Source organism: Erpetoichthys calabaricus, chromosome 1, assembly GCF_900747795.2.
Source record: "Erpetoichthys calabaricus chromosome 1, fErpCal1.3, whole genome shotgun sequence".
In the NCBI taxonomy this organism is placed as follows: Eukaryota; Metazoa; Chordata; class Cladistia; order Polypteriformes; family Polypteridae; genus Erpetoichthys; species Erpetoichthys calabaricus.
Window position 1 is genome coordinate 308,834,894 of NC_041394.2, and position 19,214 is coordinate 308,854,107.

At 37.6% G+C, this 19,214-nt stretch overlaps 1 protein-coding gene across 9 annotated transcripts in view; it reads right to left on the reverse strand.

Moving 5' to 3' along the window:
- kitlga (kit ligand a) overlaps positions 1–19,214 on the reverse strand; it is a 136,246-nt gene that overhangs the window by 91,447 nt on the left and 25,585 nt on the right. For 2 of the 9 annotated variants that reach the window (XM_051931470.1, XM_028817298.2), the window contains exon 2: positions 12,213–12,326. The exons of 3 other annotated variants lie outside the window; for them this stretch is intronic. In XM_051931470.1, the coding sequence (XP_051787430.1) occupies positions 12,213–12,239 (27 nt within the window). In that variant the 5' untranslated portion in view covers positions 12,240–12,326. Of the gene's footprint in view, positions 1–3,846; positions 3,910–5,810; positions 5,928–12,212; positions 12,327–19,214 lie in introns of all 9 variants that reach the window. 4 more of the 9 variants (XM_051931478.1, XM_051931486.1, XM_051931472.1 and 1 more) reach the window with 4 other exon arrangements.

Sequence of the window (19,214 nt, forward strand, 5' to 3'; positions counted from 1 at the left end):
AAGTAAAAATAATAGTATAACCCGTCAAAGGATGGGAGTTCGGATAGCCGAACTGTTCTGTGAAAATAATAGCATCTAATCATTTTGTAGCGTCGTTCATTGGCTCTGGTGTACTTTTTGACATTATGATGCACAAATGTTTGAAGGTAATACAGTATGCTTGGAGGGTTGATAAAACTTGAACAATTCAGTTACTTTTAGTGTAAAGCTAAAAATGCATGCGTTCAGTCATATAAGAATTCATCCCATGTAATTGTTATTGTATCAAAACAAAAGTTCAGCTCATGTACTGAAATGTTTGCTCCCCTTTGTAAATGATTTGACCAAGTAGTCCATGTTTAAAAAAGCTGAATACAAAGAGTGACTTAATAACGACGTACTGTAAGTAGGCCCATATTTTATTGTTAGTTTCGAAATGAATGAAGGCAAACTACAAAACTACTATTAACCATTTCAAAGCTATACATTTACAGTAATGGTGGTCATCTCACACCCTGTATTTAAACCTAATCACTTAAAGACAGATTACTTCAGCACAGTATTTAATCATTTTACTGCAAACAGAGAGGCTGTTCAGATTACAATCTACACGGACAGCTCATTGGGGTTGGCTTTTACTAAAACGTATTTATTCACTTGCCTTTGTGGTGACCTATGATAGACTGGCACCCTGTGCAGGCTGGGATAAGCTCAAGCACCTACCCATGACCCTGTTCAGGACAAAGCAGGTTAGAAAATCACTGACTGACTTTGTGGTGACCTGTGTTAGCACTTGACATTATGCTCTAGATTTTGATAGACTTTCGGAGAGGTGTCTCGGAGGCTAGTGGCAATTGAAAGGTTGCCAGTTCGAATCCTGCAAATGCCAGAAGCGATTCCACTTCATTGGGCCCTTGAGCACTGCCCTTAACCTGCAATTGCTCCATCCTGAGTATGATGTTAACCTGCATACAGCCCTACAAGTAGGCCCTCCAAGCTGCAGGGAAAACTTGGGGGTTGGTGGCAGGATTGGCACTCCAGCCACTGTAAAACACCTCACACTGGTTCCGTTCCATTTGAACTAGTGAGGTGCTGAGCTGTCCCGTTGGATGGCTGCGCTCAGGTCCTAATTTGGGATCCTGAGGTGGTTCTTCGTGTGGTGGGTGCGGCAACATGCTATATCAGTGCATGCTCTCTCATTATAATTCATCAAAATGATAAACCCAGTACTCATCATTTACTTTTATTATAGAATTTTAATATAAGTTCTTTTTTAATGAGCAATAAACCACTTAGAATACACCCTCCTGACAAACATTGAAGCAAATTAACTTTGGTAAAGTAAAGATGTACCAACAAAAGAAGTCGAATATACTTTGTTATTCTCTAATGTCAGACTGACTGAAAGTTAATGTTCTCTTAGCCCATATTTTTAAATGGTGTGAAACGACACGCATAATATGAAATAAGCAGTCCTTACCAGTTTCTGTACTTATGCTTTCTGCTGTGCAGGGAGGGTTACAATACTCGTCATCCTCATACTTCGTGACTTCATACACCTTGGTAATTGTTGTAAAGTGTTTGAAATATGTGCTGGTGTTAAAATATCCATCTACGTAAAGGCAGTCAAGGTCTCCTATGATGTCACGCTTTAAGATAAAAAAAGACACAGAAATATAGATCTAATTACCATTACGCCATATTTTCTTCAGCATCAAAGAAAGTGTAGACATTTTTCCATTCTATTTGTCTTTACCTTTCCACAGGGATACAATGAACTTCAGAATATTTATTAAACGTTGTATACTGCTAACACTTCTACTCCGTATATGAGAACCATTCACGGCTGTTCTCTCAGTCAATAAAACAACAAGCCGGTAAAGAATCTCCTTAGTCATTCAGCACAATATGAGTGAAAATAATAATCATGTCTCTAATGACCAAGTGGATAATTATAGCAAAACAATGCAATTGTTTTTTGTTTACCATAACAGAAACATAGCACATAAACAGTTGCCCAAATGAGCTAGAGAGTTTCAGTGGTTTACTAGTCATATATTCAATTTTTAAGATCTTATTTGCTCATACGGTACCCTGACTCATAATATGCGAAGGACAGCTAATGTCACCATATTCTGAATATTTGAACTTTTCTTCACTTTGCATGAGTTAGTTTTAAGCAAAACTTTCTGTCTTTTCAGATCAAAAGATAAAAGTGATAGACCAGTCTGTTAAGGTTTTATGCCATCTCGTCAGTGCCGATTGTGACCCACCCAAAGAGCAGCTTACCTCAGGTGACAATAAGATACTGTTCTCCTTAAGAATGGTTATGGGTCATGATAAAATGTATTATGAGAAGATTGCTTACTGTAATCAGAGCTTGTATTCAATTTTTGGGGTTCTTAAAAAGGTGACAATACAATCATTAAAGCAAGAAGAAATAAGCAAGCTTGTTAAAGTTTTTATATAAAAAGAAAAGAATTGAATTGAATGCAGTATAACATATAGAACAGTAGAGGAAAAGACTAGCATATGGTATTACATCTGACATGACTGTAGAAGTGATTTAAGACAGCTGTCACCTTAAATAGATTACTTAAACATTTTACTATGGAGCACTGTGATTTACATAGAGCAAGTAAAGCATGCAAAGCACTGATTTCCACAGAGTGAGGCGTTAATCTTGTGTAAGACCTATCCCTTGAGGCAAAGTTCAGTTTGTACACAGTGGAATTCCACATATTTTCTGAAACAAATAAAACATGAACCTCGTTACCCTATAGAATCTGGTTTTAGTGGTGCAAGGACGGTGCACAAAGTGGAGTGTGTTTTCAGAAGTGGACTATTATAATGTGCTTAATTTCAATCACTAATGCAAGTGTAAACATGTTCAATTATTCATTCATTCCCATCTGGGAAGTTTGAGCTCTGTTGTTATATACTGAACGTTAATAGGCATTATTTCTACCAAGAATTTCATTTTCTGCATTCATTTATTAACAGATGCGTGAATACTTTTAATTAATTAGAAATGTTAAGAGGTAATGTAGGCTTTCAAATAGAACAAAAAAACCAGTAACATTAACATTATTCTACCTGGATGACATAATTTTGCAAAGAATTAGTGGATTCATGTAAGCCAGCAGCTAGGATCTGAATATAAGTAAAGATGCAGAAAAAAAGTAAAGTAAATCCTAAAATAAGAAAAAACAGAATACCTCAAGTCATTATAGGGTGACCGCATTTGCTGTACCATATTTATTAAAACTGTAATGTTATTGCGGTTGTCTGCGTTGTGGTCAAATTTCTCTGCAAGATTTTCCAAACTTTCCTGCAATTTATGAAGGTTAAGAATCAACCAACAGGCATCAGACTGAAAAAAAAGAAAAAACGAGAAATTGACAATTAGGCAAAAAATGTAATTGTTGGTATAATTTCTCTCAAATGAATTAGGAAAAAGTGGTAGAGATACAAATAATTTAAGAAATTTGTGCAGACATCTGAAAATTGAGGATGTATAAAAGTTATGAGGAGGAAATTAATTATTAGTTGGATATTACATACAGTTTGTGTCCAAGGGATTCAAGCTTAAGATTGTCTTAGATTTTATGTCCCTTCCCTCCACTTTGCATTGGATGTGTCCCCAGGCAGTGGGCTTTACACATTACATTACACAGAGTTTGTTTATCTCATACTATTCATTTGGACATCTGTTGCTTTAGTATTGTGCCAATTCATTAATGACCACTTCCTATTATCTTTAATAATGTTATAAATCAAATTAAATATTTCAAAATTACAATGTAATATAAGCATATCTTGTGAATGTGCAAAAGTGTACAGAATAAAAAATAACGCTGAACTCACCAAGCCACTTGACTTAGGAACATACTTCACTTTAATAATGTAGTCACGTGGTATATTCCCTTTCTGCAAAATTCCAAAAAAGTGAGCATTAGGCCAACATCACTTACTTTGAGAACATTTAATAACAATACTTAAGCATGAATAAAAACTAGTACTGAATATTCAGTTCTGAAAACATTTTATTAATCAGTCTATTCTTGTTAGACAATGTACTTTGGTAATTTTTGAGAACACAGAGGGTTATGTTTGGGTCAGTTTAGTTAAAATGCCTGACGTGTTAAAACAAGAACTGGGTAGTGAGTTTAGGCCAGTGGAAGCCTGTGTTGTTTAAAACTGCTTATAATAGCAAAGGTTGCCTTACGTCAATGGAGAAAAAGATGTATGGCTCAGCCTAGATCTACTCACTTTGTATGCCTCTGGCTCTATCTACAGTAAAGTAGTTGAAATATGCTCGTGTCTGTCAAGACCTCTCTTTTCTAGATTGTGAAACTGCGGCCATGTGAACTTGAGCCCTGAAATTGACCTCTGGAAAAAAAGCGCTAATATGTTGGCCACAAGTGATAGCATGTTTTAAAAAAAAGTCAATAATAAATAGAGAAACACCTTTCTGACGGGTATTTTAAACCTTCACCAGGTAGTCCACAAATAGGTAATGTTTAATATATTGTTCCGCAGATGCATCAAAGAGGCAATTTAGGGTACATAGCATGTACATCATGTCTATCAACCTCATGACATAATAGTGACCCCAAAACAGCTAATTTTTGGTGAGCGTACTGGTACATAAATGGCTGTCATTGTTTCATCCAAATGGATGCTACGCATTAGTGCCAGTTGAAGTGGTTACCTAAGTGCTTGAGTAGGTTAGAAGACCACTATATATATATATAATTCATTCATTATATAATTATAATAATAATAATTGTTATTATTATTATTAATAGTAGTACTAGTATTATCAAAATTATGGCACCTATGAAAATTAGAAATGCACAAAATTGTGGTTTCTCACAAAAAAAATATTTTACAAAATGGCACTGAAATGACTTGATCAAAATATAGTAAAAATGATACATAAAGGAAAATGAAACCTTGTATGTGCAATCCTAACAAGTTTATGAAGGTGAACTAAACAGACATGGCTTCTTTCATTACACATCATGTTCTAGATAGTGCCACTGAATAAGAAATATTTTTTTTCTGCTCTAATGTTAGACTAACTGAAAGTCAATTTTATCATAGACTCTCCCATCACCTTTTATTGGTCATTACTAGGCACCAGCATTGAAATTTCACAGCAATAATAATAATAATTCTTTACATTTGTATAGTGCTTTTCTCACTACTCAAAGCACTTTTCAAAATCATCATCATTAGCATCCACCTGGATCATGTGACGGCAGCCATTTTTTCCCCAGTACACTCACCACACATTAGCTGTTAAATTAAGAAGGGATGAGAGAGATTAGACAATTAGAGACAGCAGGTGATTAGCGGGCCAGAAAACTAGGCCATGGCAGGCAATTTAGCCTGGACATTGGGATACACTCTGCTCTTTATGAAGGATGCCCAGGAATCTTTTATGACCAAAGAGTCAAGGCCTCGGTTTTGCATCTCATCCAAAGGGATGGTGCCATTTTTATAACACAGTGTCCCCTTCACTGCACTGGGGCATTAGGATCCGCATTCAGACCACAGGGTAAGTGCCCCTGCTGACCTCACCAACCCCTCTTCTAGCAGCAACCCAAGCTTTTCCTAGATGGTCTCCCATCCAAGTACTAGCTGGGCCCAAACATACTTAGCTTCAGGTGGATGACCTCTTCTGAAATGCATATGATATGGGTAACCTCAATCCCCATTCTAAAAATCCTGTGCTGGAAGTGAACATTTTCATTGCAACTGTTTTTTCAAGCATGTTTTCATATATAAAGACTCTGCATTAGCTAAGATATAGTTAAACTTACCAAAATGGGAATTTTGTCAACATCGTTCGTTAATGCATTTCCCAGTCCACTGGATTGATCCACAAAGGCAAAGCAAAGAAGCAACAAGAAAAGGTAGATATAAGCGGTTATCCAAATCTGTAGATAAGACATATGAGAAACCTGTTACAAAAATTATCTCTAGATATCTTGTATTTTTTTTTAACTTACTTAATGCACTTCAGTTTTAGAAGAATTGAACAAATAAATGTAATGGAAAAATAAAATGTAAGTATATGAACTCATCATTGGGGTAGCAGAAGAATCACAATAGAGTTTTGATCAAACATTCAAGGAGTTATTACACTGAAGATGCATTTCTTAGCTCAATACACTCCACTATCTTAAAAAAGATTAAGTTATTTACTTTCAATCAATAATGAACTATTCACAAAAATAAATTGCCCTGTTACAGAACTTACTGTAATTAATATAAATAAAATTATTTTAAATAACTATATCATCAACAAATAATCCGATCATCCCATTTAGATTTGTTATCCAGTTCCACTGTCTCCTTCAACATCCCAAGCCCTATTACAAACCATTCACCATCAGCCTGAAGGACCTTCATCCAACCAAAAAATCTGAAAATGCGATCGTCATTCATCCAGCTTCATTAAACATTAACACGTTTGGGCAACTATTGTTCACAAAAAATATTTAATGTGTTGGTGTTTTATGCCTAATAATAAAGCAAAACAATATTTGTTTGGATCGAAGTATAATATCCATAAAAAAGTAAAACTATTGCAAACATCACAAAACATTTCATTGTGACTAATATGAAGAACAGAAGTGATATATTCTATCCAATGTTGGCTGCTGCCTTGTGCCAAGAGCTGATGGGACAAACACCAGTCCCACATAACCTTGAACCCTGGATAAATGGAGTGGCATCTGGATGACCATTCTAATAGATGGCATATTTGAAGCTGAGTCTGTAATTTATTGTAAAGAACGCATTTAACACACTTTTAAATCAAATACGTTTACACATATAATCTGTAAAATGCACATCCATCCATCCACACATTTTGTCACTGGGTGCATTTAAGTGTTGCCAATGAACCTAACAGGAATATTTTTGAGATGTGCCAGAAAAGCATGAAACGATTTGGAGATTGATGAGGACATAAGAGTTGTTGAGGAGGTAAAACCAAATTTGGCAGGATCGAACAAGCATTTGTTCGATCTTTGTTCTTGTTTTGATTCAGGGACCACTCAGGTCAATTTAGTGCCAACATTTCTCCTAATATGCATTTTTTGAGATGTGGGAAGAAATAGGAACTACGTAGAAAAGTTCTACATTGTGATAATTTGGACACCTAAAGTTAATCAAACTCGGGTCACGATAAATGTTATGATTGCAATACAAATTGTTGTGCTACCCAGTATGAAACAATGAATAATAAATTCACCTATATTGGTAGTTTTCCCATAGAAGAATTTTGAAATAGAGGAAACAAAGTAGTAATGAACTGTGTTGTAGCCAAATTTACAGTTTACAATTTAACTTACAAAAGCTCTGAGCTGTTACAGTGATGTAATAGAAAAAATTTGAGTTTAGAAGATGAATAATGAAATTATCCAGTACTACACTTAATTCAACACTATCCAGTGGTGTAAATGTCTTAAAAAACCCCAAACATTTAGCTAAATAATATTGGCCACGGGGATTGTCAAATCATGCACAAGATATTAGGTGGTGACACTGTTCTTGTTTCAGGTGTGGTGATTTCATGCATGGGACCTGCCAGTAATTCATCTGCTTTTCAGGAGGTCCAGATCTGAATGCATGTCCATTTGTAACAAAGGCATTTCATTTATAATGCATAGAATTATTTAATTTTCACAATTGTATGCAGGTGATAGCATTTCACCAGCTTTCACACACTGATATTCCAGTGTGTCTCAGCCAGTTTGGGTGAATTCATCTTCAGTTTCTTATCTCTAAAATCTCCTGCAGTGTTTAACAATGAGTCAGATTGATTGGCCATTCACACTTGGGTGTGGCAGTAATGTGGCTGCAGAGAGCCCATAATTTACAGGGTAGCCCAGAGCTATTTATAAAGAATGGGCTCAAGGCCGGCACTAACCCTTTCTCTAAAATAATAGTATGGTGTTGTACCATGTTAGCCACTATGGATGTAATGAGAAGTCAAGCAAAACAAAACACCTGTTTTTGACTAACTAAACAGATTACAATATGCAAGCTGTCATGGCAGCTCAGGCCCTTTTTCATCTTGCTTGAAGAATGGGCCTCAGGTGCCTCAAAAGCTTGCATTTTGTAATCTGTTCATTTAACCAATACAACGTGTCATTTTGCTTTATTTCTCATTGCATCAAAAATGATACAAACATTTCTCCTTGTTTTTTTACATTACCCATTTTACTTCACTTAAATTCTCAAATTTCTTTAAAATCTGTTGCACTTCTCAAAAAATCCTTTCACTATATAGAGCTCTTTCTATCATTTCTGCTATTTAACAATACATTTTTGGTTTACATTAGATCAACCTGTTTAGATATACTGTATTGCTGTTGCCATTAGAGAAACTAGCCATCCATTTCTGACAGACCTACCTTAGGGTCATTAATGTAGCACACTTATAAGACATTAATAATCTGGAAAAAGCCCACCTATCTATATGCTGTGGAGAGCGGTAAAACACTATAAATAAATATAAAGCCAAAATATCATATTTGGACTATAATGGCATTCACTCTGTGTGGTTTAAAAATGTTTTTGTGATTAGGTAAGGCCTGTTAAGTGCTATGACACCTATAGAGGAGTGATACAGCATCTGATGCATCACATTTTCAAGAATCCAGGTCCAATTCCCACCTCAATTACCATCTATGTGGAGTTCACACATTCTCCTCAGGTTCATTTGGGCCTCGATGGACACTTTAGTTTCCATGTACAACCCAAGTCAAGTTCATTGGTGACTTAAACTGCATGAGGGTGTCATTAGATAGACTGTCAGCCCATCCAGGATTTGTTCCTGATGCTCCACATATCAATGTGTGGGGAAGCAAATTCATGGAATAAATGGATAGATGATGTTATAAAACTTGCAAACAGTGAATTTACTAATTCATTCATTTTAGTACAATTGTGGACAATTGCAAGTGCCTAAATATTTGTTAGCAGGTAAATACAAAAATTTTGTTTTCAAATTATTATATATATTTTTCAAATAACATTGATTCATATAAAGTATGTTCAATAAAACAGAAATGATCCATAACGAGAGGGTAGCCTATCTCTGGGCAAAATGAACTTTGAATGGGGGGTATCAGACTCTCATGGGGCACACTGATGCACACGGCCACATTTATTCATGCAGTGTTAAATTACAATCAACAAAAAAAATCTTATTTGTACATATTTATGATGCGGGAGAATACTAAACTACTTGAAATAATATTTACAAAATGAGAACATTCAAAATCCACAGAGATTATAGCTATAAGGGTTTTAATAGTCGTACCAGAAATATCGAGAACATTCCAATTGCCTAACAAGACCTTAGGTAGAGTCCTAATTAGATAATGGTACCATCAGAGAATTATTCTGTATGTAATTATTATGTTTTTAAAAGGTAATCTACATATATAAAAGCCAAATACCACTGACTCACTCATCATGAAATCTCCCGAACCATGAGGAGGCCCATAGATGCTTGTTAAGAAACGGTTTTAAAAATTTCGTGGTCCAAGCGCAAAATTTCTTATAGTTTTTTAGACCCGTTTGTATGTCTGTCCACTTTTCACGAGAGAACTACTTAACGGATTTAGACCGGGTTTTTTTCTATAATTTGCTTGAACATCCCATTGATTTTGAGACTTTCTCATCACGCTAAATATCATAGCTTGCTTGCGGTACTGATTTATTAGCGCAAATTCGAGAGAGACTCATCAGGCTGCAGGGAGGGGGGCGGGGCCCTCCTCACTCACGCGTCAGCCTCAGGGCATAACCTTAACTCCGCCTAGTTAGAGAACGAGAGAACTACTTAACGGATTTAGATATTTTTTTTTCTATAATTTGCTTGAACATTCCGGTTGATTTTGCGACTTCTCTCATTGCGCTAAGAATCATAGTTCACTTGCAGGAGCGATATATTTGTGCTAATCTGAGACACACGCTGCGGGCCGAGGGGAAGGGGAAGAGTGACGTCAGGAATAGAGAGCTGGGTCAGGCCCTCCTCCCTGTCCTGTTTCACTAATATGCGGGCGAAGCCGTGGGGGATGGCTAGTTTTAATAATAATTCCTAAGAACTCAGTTATTACTATTTTACAGTGTTACAAAAAAGTACTTCATAGATCAGGCCTCAGAAAGCTTTAATCATAACGAAGTGGTGAAGCCCACCTTCTGTTTTGGTCTTACTAAGTGTAAGTTAAACCATGACAAAAACCTCAAAAAAAAGAACGAAGTGGTGAAGCCACCTTCGTTTTGGTCTTACTAAGTGTAAGTTAAACCATGACAAAAACCTCAAAAAAACATTATAACACTAGTTAGTGCACCAAGATTTCTGAGTACAGTATATGCCATTTATACTGATGTGTATGTGTTATATTTGTACCCTTTAATATTGTATAATGTAAGTAGCCACAAAATACACAGAGTGTTAAACCAGAATAACCTCAGGTAAAGAGAATTGTTCAAATAACAGTCCAGGCATGCCTCACACTAGGCATTTAAGGAATCAGCTTCTAACCAAAGAGAAACAAATTATACAGGAAGCTAAGAAAATGGCAGATGAAAATAATTCTGTGTGTAAAAATACACAAAAACTATGCAGAACACATAAGTTCAATGCAATTGCCTACATTTTGAGGTCTATGGCACATTCTTTTACTTTCTATATTAGGAATTCTGTGCCATGCAACAAATATTTCAGCTGAGCTTCTCTTTATTTCCATTCTTATACCTACAAAGCAGAAAAGTACTTTTCCTGATTAAGGTGGTAGGGAGCTGGTGAGTTCTGTGGCAGGAAGAGCCCTTCACTCCATCACAGGGTTATCTAAACTCAGCCACACACACATTCAGAGCATTGTAAATTACAGATGCCAGATACCCTAATAACATAGTTAGAAACCCTTGCTCTTGCAGGAAAAACTGAAGCAAAAGGAGAACATACAACATTCATCCATTTTCTAAACCTGAGCAGAGTTATGGGGCAGCTGGAGCCTATTTCTTCATGCATAGGATTCAAGGCAGTAACAATCCCTGGGCAGAGTGCCAGTTCATTTCAAGGTAAACACACACTAATCAGGGCCAATCCAGCATCACCATTCCACCCAACCTGCATGTCTTTGGACTGTGAGAGGAAAACTGTGGCTTCTGGATATGGGAACAACATGCAAACTCCACATAAGGAAGACCTGGACGGGAACTCCGGCCTTCTTGATGTGTGGCAGCAGCAGTACCACTGTGCCACCATGCTACCCCAACTTATAACATTCAAAAGCCTACCTGTCCATCTGTCTATTTTCTTTACTAGGATGGTAAAGTAGTGGTGTGGTTAGCACTGCTGCCTTACTGATCCAGCAGTGTCTATGGTCGCAGTCCCACAATAGTCATTGTGTATGTGGAATTTGCACGTTCTCCTCATTTTTGTGAGGGTTTTTCTCCAGGTACTCTGCTTTGTCCTCCTACATCCCTTAGTTTGGTTCCTGCCTTGCACCCAGGGCTACTGGAATAGGCTCCAGGCCCATGCAACTCAAAATTGGAATTGTTATCTAATGCTAAGTTATGCATTTTGGATTACAGGAGCCATAGCAAGACAGGAGCCATTTCTTGATTGCACTCTACTTCATTGTGGGTCACATTAAGATTTATATAATTTTACACAACTTAAAACACAAATTAGGATGTACCTGGACAGAACCCAAATGGAGTGGCGGAGAGCGTGCAAACGTCACACACACCCGAGAAAGGGGTTGGAATTAAACCCATAACCCTTGAGCTGCAAGACAGAAATGGTAATTATGCCACATTACCACCATTTTAGTTAAATAACCACATATTAATAAGATAAGTATTTTAACACATTTTGTATTCCAGTAAAAACAGATAAAATGGTAATTATTCATAAAAATTAGTGTACTATCAATCATTCACTACTAGGCCAGAATACCTGTAAAAAAAAAAAAAAACCTCCCAGATACACATGCACTGACAGAGGCCAGAAAGAGCTTTGAGGCTAACCACCGAACCACTTTGTAAAACATTTACCATCATTCACTTTCAATTATGTCGCTATGTTTTGCAGAATAAACTATTTTACAGTAGCCACAGGCATTATCCTGACTTATCCCCTTCACAATAAGACACTTTATTAGCGCAGATTATTAGCAATAAGATGCTATTCTCACCTTGTGGGAAGCACTTGCCAAACACATTGCATTGACTGCAAAAAGATCATCTGGAACACACCATCATCTCATGCACAAAGCCACAACCCTGACATCTTTCTGTTATGTATGGTACTGTAAATACAAAGAATAAACAATGTAATTAAGTACACTGTACTTGAAATCAAAACCAAAACCACGTCACAAGTCAAGAATTATTAGCAATTGGGTGAAGAGCATCTGTTTTAAGGTGTGGACTTGTTTTCAATCAATACACAAGACTTTACATTTTTGTGGTGCAGGTTGGTGTCTTGGGCATTAGTTCTCAATCATGCAGCAAAGAGCAACTTCTGGGAATCCACCTGAAGTCTTCACGCTCTCAGCTCTGCTGCAAACCAAACAAGAGGATTACCTGGCTAAGCTAATAATTATCTGCAGTCAGGGAGATAAGCATCATTCCAGAGTTAACAATGTCAGACCATTATCAGAATCAGAACTCACTTTATTGGCCAGATACACCAAATTTGTCTTGATAGTATTGGTGCAACATATAAGGACAACACAGAATAAAAAAGATAAATAAAAGATAAAATATAAAATGATAAAATGATGCAGTATACAAGAGTAATACAAAAAAAAAATAAAGAGATAGCGGGGTTAAATTGTCCAGGAAGCCTAGTGCGCAGGTATACATAGATACTGAGCAGAAGCTCAGACCTGATTAGTAAAAATAACTGCATGTGGAAAAAAACTGTTTAGTTGATGGGTTGTTTTAGCTTTTCCTGCATAAAGACGTTTACCAGGGGCAAGTCTTTGGAACAGGTGATGGCCTGGGTGAGTCAGAGATCAGCGATGATCTTTGAGGCCCACTTCCTTACCCTGGACTCCTATAGTACTTCAATGTACAGTACGTTACAGCCACAGGCTTTGATGATGCACTGCAGATTAGCCTGAGCCTGAACAGAGGCAGCACCAAACCAGACAGTTATAGATGAGCTCAGAATGGACTCGGTCATGGCTGTGTAGAATTGGACCAAAAAAGAACATTCTCTGTTGAGCTTTCTTAATAATGCATGTAATGCTATTGTCCCAGTTAAGGTTTTGTGACAGCACAAGGCCCAAAAACGTAAAGGTCATTCCAATAGCCATTTAAAGCAAGTATGGTGAGCAGGTGTCGGTTTCCTGAAATCAATGATCATCGCCTGTTAAGGTCCAAATTATTATGGCTGCACCTCTTGTCTGTATATGGACTCGTCATTGTTTGAAATTAGGCTTTTTAGTGTTATGTCATCTGCAAATTTAAAAAGTTTGACAGACGCATCACCAGAGGTATAGTCATTTGTTTAAAGTGAGAAGAGTATTAGGGAAAGAATGCATCCCTGCGGTGCTAGGGGTTAATGAGTCAGACATGTGTGTGTCCAACCGCATGTACTGTTTCCTATCTGTAAGAAAGTCTGTGATCCTATAGCAGATTGAACTAAACAGGTTGAACTGGGTGACTTTCTTATCTAGGAGCTCTGGGATGATTGTATTGAAAGCAGAGATAAAGTCCACAAACAAGATCCTCACATATGCCCCTGGCTTATCACCATAACACTGTTACACACTCCCTCAATTAAATTCATCATTCTCTGTAAAAGGACATCTTTATCTTTTGAGTTTGTCCTGCCTACCCATCACTCCCTTACCAAAACTGAATTGTGACCTTCATGTTCATAATTCCACTTGATTGGCTGATCTAATGAATAAAAATGACAGTTGTGGTGGCAAGTATTGTCACTTCACCAAAACAACTGAACACTGTTATGCTCTTCCTCATAACACCACTGTACTCAAGATCATATTAACTATGGCTCATTTACCGCTTTTGGATTAAATCACATCTCTCATGTTCGCATTCCTACAGCAAACGGGGCCCCAAAGTTAAGCCTAATCTGCCATACTGTCAAAGAAAGTTACAAACGTTTACCTAGTCTGAATGGCTAGCATTATTATCTACAGTACAGCACAGTATGTAACATTCTCACATATTGAATACTGTTATATTTATTATGTGAACATGGAAGGGCATCCTCAGCAACGGTGCTGCTTTAACCAAGACCAGGTTCACTACACTTCCATGCTTACATCCCCCCTGTGAACTGAACACACAAGTCGCTAATTGACTTAACTAGTGATGAACTTTCACTGACTGTGGACCCCTCAGACGTTTATTTCCTCCAGGGACGCTGCTGCCTGGAGTTTCTGTTTTTCTCTCCTTTGTTGTCAACTTGCCATAAATAAATTAATCAATTAATGGAAAGATATTTTTAGGCTGCATTTATTTTAATCAGTTTAAAAGTACTTTGTTTTCCTGTCTGTTTAAACAAGTTTGTATCTTTATGTATACAGATTTTGTAATTAATAATTTGTAAAGTTTGTCTTAGCATTTGCGCATAAACTTGTCACAGAGCTCTGCATCTGCACTCAAGCTCCGTTCACATTACTATGTTTTCACTTATAAACATGTACATTAGTCTCAGTTTCGACTTTCATCCACACTACTACTGGCATTTTCAATCTCCAAAAAGTGAGACTTTTGAAAATGCTCCCCAGAGCCGAAGACTTCTAAAAATGCACCCTCAGCGTTGTACTCTGTCTGGACAAAAACTCTGATTGTTTTTAAATAAAGCAGATTGTAATCACACTCTGATTGGTTCATGCTTACTACTTTGCCCTTCACTGGTTGGATCCTGGTCATTACAAAGTCTCATTCCCTGACTTGTCACCCTTCATGGAAGAAAACCATATTCCAACATAGCAGGTATATATACACAAGGAACATTCAAAAAGTTTCCGTACTTTTTTTTAATTCTATTTATTAAGAATTTCAAAAACAAATTACTTTTCTACATAGTCACCTTCATTTACAATGCAATTTTCCCAGTGTTGTACCAGCTTTCTAATGCCCAATTACTACTCCTTCCACCTTCACCATTTCCAATGAAAATATAAAGTGCGGAACCTTTTTGAATGTTCCTCATATATATATATATTTTGTGTGTGCGGCACGGTGGCGCAGTGGATAGCGCTGCGGCCTCGCAGTTGGGAGATCTGGGGACCTGGGTTCGCTTCCCGGGTCCTCCCTACGTGGAGTTTGCATGTTCTCCCCGTGTCCTTGTGGGTTTCCTCCCAAAGACATGCAGGTTAGGTGGATTGGCAATTCTAAATTGGCCCTAGTGTGTTTGTGTGTCCTGCAGTGGGTTGGCACCCTGCCTGGGATTGGTTCCTGCCTTGTGCCCTGTGTTGGCTGGGATTGGCTCCCTGTGACGCTGTGTTCGGATTCAGCGGGTTGGAAAATGGATGGATGGATTTGTGTGTGTTGCGTTCTATTATGTTCGTTATATTGCTTACATCTGTGCATCTAAGTTGTGCTTTATATAGTTTGAATACTGTATTTATGTAGGAAAGTCAAATAATTTACTGGTCACTACAGTTCTGTGATAAATTCTGTGGCCGGCGTCATTACCACCCCTTCAAGGATTTTTCAGCCGATGTGAACTTGGATAGTGTAGGCGAATGTCTACGTCATATGCATATTTAGTGTGGAAAGAGATACCCGAATGAGGCACATTACTTCCATTGTGAGGGAGCATCAGTTATGGCACTACAGCCATGTGGCGCATTTCCCAGAGGGTGATTTAGTTCGTAAGATCTTCATTGTTGGGGACCCAAGAGGCTGGACCAGGCCAAGGGGTTGCCCACATAACACCTGGCTGCGGCAGATAGAGGGTCATTTCCGGAGGATGGGACTGGACCGCGTGTCTGCCTGGGGGTTTGCCAACTGGGGTCCCGAGTTGTTTTATCGTGTAGTGGGTGCAGCAACACACTGTACCAGTGCATGCTCCCCAACTTGACTTGACTTGAGAGATACTTTATGTAAACAATATGAAAGCGCTAGCATGAAATGCTAGTACACTATGTGAAAACGCCATTTTTAAATGAAAACGTAGTAGTGTGGATGCAACCTTAGTGAAGAGCGTTATACAAAAATAAACTGAGTTGAAGTGAATTGAATTAAATCAGCTTATGAAGTCAGGGTGGCTAACATTGTTAGCTCTGTAGAAAGTGTCACCACAGGCTTGCATTTTAAACACTGTTACACTCACCTCTTGATCACAGAGCAGCATTCTCATTAATAACAATATTGTTACTGAGGCTGGATTCACAACTGCTCATTTAAGAACTTAGTATTAAATCCCAGTCTTAATGTTCAACCTTCCACAACATGAGCTCACAAGTGAGATGTATATCTCTACCATGAGGGGAACATGCAAGTGGCTTTTAGCTACGGAAAAATTTCAATAACCAGTGCTATCGAGCATCACTATAATTAGCTAGCAAGACACTATAACTAGCTCAAACTTCAAACTACTGTAAGTGAACAAATTTATGTATGCAGTTTTATAAGTACAATTGTGAATAGTGCATTTGGTAGTTTAGGTTTTAGTGAAAATGGTAATTAAAGCTTTGGATGTTATTTGATTGGAGAAAATGAAACAAGTGAGATGAACAGACTGGATTAACAAAGACTTTAAAAATGATTGTGCCCATGACCATGAATTTTATAAAACTTTGCGGCAGTGTGTAACATTTTTGACACTTAAAACAAACATGTACATTGTTTTTTAATAACTCAGATCTCTATGGCAGACATTTTCTTATATTATTTGCAACAATCTGTACTTTATAAAGTGTGTAGTAGAAATGGATAGCTAATGAGAAATGTAATACTGTCAGCTTTCCTTCACTATTTGAGGTCTGAATGAAAACTAAAGCTTCACAGTCTGGTAAAATAGTAAAAGCGGACCTGAACAAAGGATGCTTGCCATTTTTCCACTGAATCATCTGGTTCAGATTCTGGCAATAAAAGAAGTAGGACAGGCATACACAATACACATATCACAGCAAGGTACAATCGAGTCACCAGACAGCTTAAATGAGCATCTTTGAAACATGGGAAGAAACCAAATAACCTGGAAAATGCACATACAGTGTAAGCATGGGGAGAACACCAACAGTTCGGGAACACCAACAACGAATCAAATGCTTTGAGATGCCCTACTACTGACTGTCCACCTAAAAGTCCAAAATGTACAAACCCATTCTTAATAATCTGAACATTTATAGATTCCTGGTGAAAAATCATTATTTTAGAGTTCATATAGACTTGAAACATGAACAAAAAGGAAGCATTTGCCTAGCTATTAAGAAATACTATCAAGTGCAATCCTGCAGAAATCCCATTCATTTTTTTGTAAGCTGACACATTTCATATTAAATGGTAACATTCAGTTGTGGTCCAATCTAGCTCTTTGTATTACCACAGCTTCAGATAGGCAGCTTTTTTAAATTGCTGAGGAGTTATTTTAAATGGAGGTATATTTCAAAGAAGGGCCAGGTCATGCAACATGTAGTGGACCAAGTACAATTTCTTCCTTTCTTCTCTTTGGAGTATGTCCATGTAAGACGTCCAACGTCCAATGGAGACCCCACAAGCCAAAGATAAGCTGTCAGGTTGGATCAGTATTGTAAAACTTGCTCATCAAATTGAGTGTTAGGATGGCTTTTAATGGACTGGTGTGCTAAAGATGGCTGTTTCCATTACTGATACCTTTGTCCTTACTACAAAACATAGACATGGAAATGTGTGGATGGATACATTCAACAGTTTACTAATTATCTTTAATTAATTAAAGTAGTATTATAACTGGATAAAAATCTTCCTGAAAAGATGCTCAGGTACTTGCACACTCAAACAAGGTTTTACAAGTTTTTGTTTAATCTACGGGGTGTTCAATATCCGAGATGTTTTGCATTATATCACTCAGAACATACGTTTTCCATCCATTGCCTAACTCACTTATCCTGTCCAGAAACATTGAGAACAGGTGCTTATTCCAGCATAAATGGTGCCAGGTGAGATCCAGCCATGGACAGTGAAAAATTCCATAACAAAGCACACAAACTTGGTCAGATAAGGCCGATGTCACTTCTGCTTGTTGGGTACATCAGATCTGCTGACCATAGTCTCTCATCTCATGGCCACACCACTGAAAATCACTTTCCATGTCATATTTGCTGACTGAGTGCCGACCTTCAAGCACAGTCATGCTTGCTCCTTTTTGATTAGGCTGGCACTGTAAGAAGGGTTTGAAAGGTTAATAGGTTAACAGGTACGACGAGTTCAGATGGAGTCCTGGCCCTTTTTGATTGTATTCCATTCAGTTTTAGAACTTAAAATACGAGACATCACAAAGACAAGCTTTGCTTCAGTCTATAAAGTTCAAACACACGTGTTCTTTATTCCTCTTCACTATGGCCTATGCATTGACCTTCTACATGAGCATTCATTGGTTGTCAAATCTCATGCACACAGAGTTCACCCTTAGGACTAAAGACAAAATCACATTAGGCGACTGTCTTAACGGGCGTGCACCGCCGACTGCCTCCACCTCTATCTCCCTAAGGTTATATAAATGAAGGCTACAATTGAAAATCCCTGGAAAGGTCTACTAATATGAGATAACATTAACCTACCATGCATATCCATGGGATGTGAGAGAAAACCCCAGACAAATATGATTAGAATATGCAAACTCTACACAATCATCATATAGCTGCAGGACAGTGTGTCCATGAGTCAGCACCACTAATCACTGTACAACTTATCACATATTTGGTGGAGTCAAATACTTCTTACATAACATGCAGACATCATAAACAAATAACAATTTCAGAATTTGTGTTAAATATTAAACACAATTATAAAGGTGTTGTGTAAAGATAATCGCGTCTGATAGTAAAGGCTGGCCAAAAGTATGAAGAGCAGAGAAAACCTAACTCAATGAAATGTCACAGGCAAAACAGTTTCATTCTCCAAAAATTATTCTGAATATAAGTGGAACAGTCATAAGCATTTTGCCTCAAAGGACTGCAGACCTTGGCTCAAATCCCATGGCTGCCACCAACCACCAACCCACA